The 6908-nt window shown below is 47.8% G+C and overlaps 1 protein-coding gene across 1 annotated transcript; it reads right to left on the bottom strand.

The window, feature by feature from the left end:
- Nucleotides 1-475: 475 nt before the first annotated feature.
- On the bottom strand, nucleotides 476-3108 carry LOC110597300 (PRAME family member 12). The gene is made up of 4 exons (XM_078027783.1): nucleotides 2822-3108; nucleotides 2388-2444; nucleotides 1971-2180; nucleotides 476-1049 (listed from the first exon to the last, which is right to left on the bottom strand). Exons 1-4 carry the CDS (start codon nucleotides 3106-3108, stop codon nucleotides 476-478), a joined length of 1128 nt encoding a protein of 375 aa, XP_077883909.1.
- Nucleotides 3109-6908: the final 3800 nt, after the last annotated feature.

Here is a 6908-nt window from a genome sequence, read left to right as displayed (position 1 = left end):
GACAAAATTTCAGTTTGATACCTTGAGTTCCCGGGACTGAACCTCATTGATCACCAAGAATCCAGGGCCATCTTTCTCCATAAGCACCTGGAGAATCCCAAGGTTTAAATTAGAAATCCAGGAAAATCCATCACACAGGACATGAGAAGACTAACCTTGAGATTTCGTTCATTTCTGACTATTTATTTATGGACCATCCATGAAACAAAATAGCTTCTTCATATGTGCATGAAGCCTAAGTCCCATTCTAGAAACCCAGGTCCCTAGTAATGATCCTATACAGACACATATGACTCTATACAGAGAGTCCAATCTTCAAGGGGTTCCTTCCAATGTGTCCCCTGCTTCAGTTTCCTTTCCCAATCCACATTTCAAGCAGTGTCTGAAATGCTGGGCTCTGAGTTTCCTTCACAATCATACTACATCCTGGTTATACCTCCAGTTGCCAAGAAGACACCTTTTTATGCACACCCATCTAGGCAGCTGTTGGACAGGAACAGTGAATGAGGCCCTGGTTGTAGAGGAACATGTGGCCACATTGAGGAAATGAGACAGTACGGAAAATAATGACGTTTGGCTGCCTAAAGTCCTTCAGTATTGCTGTGAGCTCAGCACAGAGTTGGGAACATCTCCCTGGGTAGATGGCACCCTGGGCATCATAGCTCTCCAGAGGGGCAGGGTATAGTTCTATGCTCAACTGACTCAGCCTGGCAGTGTGAAGCAGCAGGTCCCTCAAGACTGACATGGAGATGCGGTTCCCGAAAAGGCACAAGATCCTGAGCTTGGAGCAGCGGCTCAGGGCAGGCAGGATGGCTTGGAGCTGGGAGTCTGTCATCTCACAGGCTTCCAAGTCCAGGCTCTTCAGGGTGGCTGCAACAGTCTCCAGAAGAATTTGGAGGGGCACCGGACTGAAATTGGTCAGTGTGATGTACCTCAGATCCAGGTGTCTGAGCTGGCTGGTGTTTGGGCAGCAGGAGAGATAATTCCAGTCAGAGTGTGAGAGCGGGCAGTTGGTTATTGAGAGAGTCTCCAGGGGGGTCTTCAGGTGCCTAAGGAGAAACAAGGCAGTTAGTTCTGAGGGAGAAAATGAATTGACCCGAACCCAATGTCACCATGGCTATCTAAACATGGTTGACATTTTGCAGAATCTTCCCATTCAGGTCACCCCATTGAAATGGGGTCTGAGCCTCTTTCCACCACTTTTGTGACCAGGTGGACCCACCATCTCTAAGACTCCAATCCTCAATAACAAGCAGAAAGCCACATCTCTGATCAGAGTAGGTCAAGGGGAGTCACATAGGAAGGACAAATCCAGGCAAGATGTGACAAAACCTACTGGATTTAATCTTCGCAGAGTTCACACCTTCCACCCACAGCAAGGCCTCCATCCCTGCTCCTCACCCTGGACTGCACAATCACTACCTGGAGCTCAGAACAACCTTCCTTACATGAGCATTAGAGGTGGGTCTCTGTGCTTCCAGCTGGAGAGCACTGAGCTTCCCTGTTGGGGGTACAGGTGTAGGGACTTCCCCTCCTTCACTGCCCTCTACTCTACCCAGCTTTGCACATCTGTTGCTAGACAGTCGTCTCAGGAAAGGAACCTCAACCAAGCTCACTAAATCCGGTCCCCATCAGCTGTTTTCCCAGCATGGTGGCACCTCCCAGATCATGGACCCTGGTTTAGCCCTTTGCTCTAACACAGGTTAGAAGATGGAGCTTCAGGATACAATAGGAACAGATGAGGGGTTATTTACCTTCCAATGTCTTATTCACCATGAGAGTGTCAGTGGCTGGCACACAGTAGGTGCCCTTTCAGATTTCCTGTAACTGATCTGTAGAGGATGGTCACCCCCCTTACTCACCCCAGCACCTGCTCCAGGTAGCCCTCAAGGAGGACCACAGCCTTCACACAGAACTTCCGCAGGCAGTCCATCCTGAGGAACTGCGAGGAGAGCTTGGCGAGCAGCTACTCCTGCTCCTCTGGGGAGGTGTGGGCAGGCATGTGGACCTGGGAGACAAGCAGCTTCCACAAGTTCCTCATCTGGCCCAAAAAAGGAGCATAAGCAGCCAAGGTGGAGGGCGCCCAGGTGCACTGTACTTCCACCTTTTTGACAGAGTCCCACTGCAACAGTCTCAGGACCTTCCTGGTGTGGCTGGTGGGTTTCCCAAAGATCCTCAGCCTATTGCAACACAGTTGCAGGCCGTCAATTCTCTGTGTGACCCACAGGAACAAAAGAGTCAGGAATTCATCCATGGGCCCTTCTGTGAGGCACAAGTCTATGAATATCTTCAAGGGTGGCTTAGCTGCCATTTCTGGACCAAGTTTCAATGCTTGATTCTTCTTAATGTCCTCTGGGGAGCAGGCATCAACCACGGCTCCAGATCACGTCCTCCAGAAGTTCCATGGAACCCTCCGCAAATCCAGCACCTGCAGTTTCCACCTCCTGCGGGGACCACAGCAGAGTCTCAGCCCTGAGGCCCCTTCCTTCCCCTCTCAGCTGCTGCTCCCTGTTCCACCTCTTCCTTCTGTCTCACTTTTCTCCTCCCACTTCCCTCCAATCCAGCCTGATACCCCCACTTGTACAGTCTGAGGCAGGGGCAGGTACAGCCTCAATCAGGGGTCAGCACAGCTGCCACAAGCACCTCCAAAACTGGAAGCCTTTCCTAGATGGGGCTCAGCATGGCCAAGGCCTCTCCACCCCTCCTTGCTGGCAGCACAGGAAGCCTGTGGAGCACACTTCAGCACCCACTCTCCTGCCTATACCCAACCCTTTCCTGGCACTGAGGGTGCTCCCTTCCAGGCCACCTGGGTCCCCCTCACCTGGAGCGATCCTGCTGGGCAAGCAGCATGTCCAGGCCTTCCAGGGCCACTCGGATCATCTCAAGCTGTGGCTTCCTCATCAGGGCCCCCAGAGGCAGGTAGGTAAAGGGCCAGGCCTGCACCATTTTCTTCAGGACCTCAGTGTGTCCCCTGCTGAAGGCCTCCACAAAGAGTGGTGGGAAGAGCTCTATGGGCAGGTCCTCCAGATCCAGGATGGCCCTGGACTTGTCACTCAGCAGGCTGCGCCCTGCTAGCTCCAGCAGCGTGGGTGGGGACTGGATGCTCATCTTGGGGAGTCTGAAAGAAGAAGGATCCTGGAAAATGGTCCAGGGAAAAGGCCACTATCCCATCCATTGCCAGCCACTGGGAAGGGGGGTACTGGGGAGTCTAAAACTCACCCCAACCTTAATAGGGGAAAGCTTTGCTTATTATTTTGTCCTTATTAAATGAAAATTGGAGTGTCATGTTACTTAATGCAGTAGGATCCTCTGTTTCAATAACTATTGTGGCTCAGAAAGAGTTGCCCTCACATGGGTGATGTTATTTTTAATTTCAGAAAGTTAAATAAGCAATTATAAAGCATGTGCCCATATTATAAAACACTTGGAAATTACAAGAGAGTCTCAAGGATGTCTGTTACACATGTGAGATTCTGTCACCTTAGGGGGGATTGAAGAGAACAAACAGATCAGAACAGAGCCTGTGAACTGTTGCATGAGGTAGTTTGAAGCTTTTTGTTTAGTTTTTTTAAACAAACTATAAAATTACAAAACTAAATAAGCTATAAAGTATAATTTTGTATTAGACGATATTGGCAATTGAATTCAGGACACTCAACCAGTAAATCACTGCCCACAGCCATATTGCATTTTAGCTGGAGACAGGGCCTCACTGATATGTTATCACCTCGTGCTGCTGTGGCTGGCTTTGAACTCTAATTCTCTGGCCTCCTCAAACTCTGGAGGTGTTGGAATTACAGGCATGTGCCACCACACCCAGCAAAACAGTATAATTTTAATGGCACACAAAATAAATATTTTTATTATCAGAAAATAGAATTCCAATCAATTAGAATAAATAGGATTGCAATCCACTTCCTTGGTTAAGTAATTTTAAATTGGCTTTGCCTGGAGCTCAGTGGAAGAGCACTTTCCTAGGACATGTGAGGCACTGGGCTTGATCCTCAGCAGCACGTAAAAATTATTAAATGTTGGGCTGGGGACATACCTCTGTTGATAGAGTGCTTGCCTCACATGCACAAGGCCCTGGTTCAAACACCATGCCACCAAATAAATAAATGAATAAATAAATAAATTATATTGTCCATATAAACTTAAAAAAAACCAACAATTGAGAAAAAGAAAAAGTACGGGGCGTGTGTGCACAAGCCTATAATCCCAGGGTCTCCTGAGACTGAGACAGAGGGATAATGGGATCAAATTCAGCCTCAGCAAGAGCAGGCACTAAGCAACTCAGTGAGACCCTGTCTCTAAATAAAGCACAAAACAGGGCTGGGGATGTGGCCCAGTGTTTGAGTGCCCCTTGGTTCAATAGCCAGTACCAAAGAAAGAAAGATAGAAAACTGAAAGTGACATAAACCAAAGTGGAAATCCTAGTGTTCAGGATCAAGGTAAAACTACACTGAGAGGCAAAATCTACGTTCTAAATTGGTTAATGAGAAAAGACAAGAACAAAATTGTTCCTGAATCCACACAGGTGAGGGGGGAACGGGGTGGTGCTCAGGGCGGTGAGGGACTTACGGGATCTGTCCAGGTGTGCAGGGTTCTCGGAGCCTCAGCAGGCCAGGCTGGTTCTCCTTGGGCTCCAGGACTCTTGTGTTTCTCTTCTGGCTCCACAGAAGCTTTTATGGACCTCTCTGACCACACCCCCACCTCCATCTGATTGGCTGGCATCCAATCAGAAAGCAGTATCTGATCAGGTTCTCCAGTTTCCACCCACTTAATCCTAATCAGATTGTCTTCCTCCAGATTGATTGATTGAATCCGATCTCATGAAAGTGCGCAGAATCCAGGAGAATGTGACAGTCAGGGATGTGTCCTTCCAGCACTCCACACCATGGACTCAAATTTGTCCATATGTGACCCTCCTGTTTCTCCCGTGAGAGAGAAAAGCACCAAGTCCCTAAGGAAAAACAACACCTGAAAATATCTTTCAAAGGGGTCTTTGGCCATATCAAAATTATTTGAATTTTTCTTTTCTGAAAATTCCATAGTAAAAACAGCTTTTTGAAGACAGTAGTGTCATCCACGAAGACCACAGAATGGAAACCATATTTACTACAGTCACACAAGTTTCGAGTTACCTTGCAGCAAATCTGGGAGAGGAAGAGCAGACAAGGAGGGTGGAATCAGTCTTCCAGACTTAGGGCAAAACTTCTCCTGTTTGACTGTCTGTACTGGGATTGAACCCATTGGTGCTCTACACTGAATCACATCCCCTGCTCTTTTTGTTTTTTGCTTTTATTTGGAGATAGGGTCTCACTAAAATGCTTGGGTCCTCACTAAGTTGCTGTGGCTGGCTCAAATTTGCCATCCTCATGCCTCAATCTCAAGAGTTGCTGTGATTATAGGCATGGGCCATAGTGCCCCATCAGACTTGGAAAAGTCTGAAACCCACCCAGGGTGGAAACTGTGGGCAACTTGGGAATGGGAGAGAAAGACACAGGGTTGGACAGCAGGTGTTACTGAAATCAGGGAGGCCACCCACTGGAGAGTCTTCCTGCAGAATCAGGGACCTGAGGGCACATCTCCCAGCCAGCTTTGCTCTAGGCAGTTTCCAAGGCTCTTTAGGTTGTGAGAAGTTCACAGGCAAAAGAACACTTGAAGAGCCTGAGTATAAAGTAATTCAGGAATTGAGGAAGGAGAGACGGAAAGAGAGGGAGTGTTTGGATGGTGAGCCATGTGAGGGGAGGACTTACAGGGAAGATTTAGAAGGAATGGTTTGATTGGCTGCAGTTACAGAATTGCATTTCTGCTTTGTTGTTCTGTCTTTGTGTTAGTCAGCATTTTCACGCTGTCACTACAACACCCAACCCCAACAAATACACAGGAGAAAAAGTTTATCTGGGGACTCATGGTTTTAGAGGTCACAATGCACCACAGCAGATTCCATTCCTTGGGCCCTCACCTTCAAGGTGAGGCTGACCATTATGGTGGGAAATTGTGGCAGAGAGAAGGTGCTCACATTATTAGAGAACAGAGAAGGAGAGAGATGGCCCCTAGCCAGATACAAAATATACACACCATATTCACACCACCAATGATCAGCTTCCTCAAGGCACACCACACTTGCCCCTTGTTGTCACTCAGTAATCCCATTGGGAATTAACTTACTGACAAGGTTAAGGCTATAAACCAATCATGTCTCCTCCAAAACCATTGTCTCACAGGTGAACTGTTGGGAGACAGCATCTAAACCGTGATGGTCTTCTTGGGTATCTTGTTGGAAAATACTTCTTCTCACATCACAGTTGGATACTTACAGTTGGATGAGATGATCTTTGGTTTCTGTTTCACATAATGACTTACCACAAATGACCCACATTTAATCTCCTTTGTGTGCAGTGAAGGCTATTTCAGAGACCTCATTGCTTTTTAGGCTCCACAACAATTGAAATCTAGTCTCTCAACTGAATTCTAAATTTCTCTGCCATTTGTCTGTGTGTAGCCAGCTGAAAGGGTGAATTCTCTCCACAGCCCTGCCTTCTCTTACCACCCTTGACTTGGTGCAGGAGGCAGCTAGATGTTACTGTCAACCTAAGTCACAACAGACAGTGGCTCTCCAAAGAACAAGGGTAGTCAGACATAATAGGGCAGGAATGCAGGACACCCAAAGAAAGATGAGTCAGAGCCCCATCCAGGAGGCAAAGGGAGACAGGATGTCAAAGGCAGCTTTGAATCAATTATCACTGGCTCCACAGTATCAGTACCAAGGGTGGCCTCAGTTCAAGGACAACAGCAGCGACTGGCCAGGTGTCCTCCTAGAAAACATGGGGGTACAGGTTGGGGTAGATTTTATGCACAGCTGAGGTTTTGGCTGACTCACGTGTGATAGTCATGCTGCCAGC

The sequence above is a fragment of the Ictidomys tridecemlineatus genome, chromosome 11 (assembly GCF_052094955.1).
Source record: "Ictidomys tridecemlineatus isolate mIctTri1 chromosome 11, mIctTri1.hap1, whole genome shotgun sequence".
Lineage (NCBI taxonomy): Eukaryota > Metazoa > Chordata > Mammalia > Rodentia > Sciuridae > Ictidomys > Ictidomys tridecemlineatus.
This window is presented reverse-complemented; position numbering and strand designations above follow the sequence as displayed.

What these genes read in the sequence shown, in the direction of transcription:
- LOC110597300 (XM_078027783.1), bottom strand. Translation starts at nt 3,108, where the DNA reads ATGAGCATCCAGTCCCCACCCACGCTGCTGGAGCTAGCAGGGCGCAGC. An exon ending in GCCCAGCAGGATCGCTCCAG is followed by an intron (nt 2,445 to 2,821) that starts GTGAGGGGGACC and finishes TGGTCCCCGCAG; the next exon opens with GAGGTGGAAACTGCAGGTGC. An exon ending in CCATGGAACTTCTGGAGGAC is followed by an intron (nt 2,181 to 2,387) that starts GTGATCTGGAGC and finishes GTGTTGCAATAG; the next exon opens with GCTGAGGATCTTTGGGAAAC.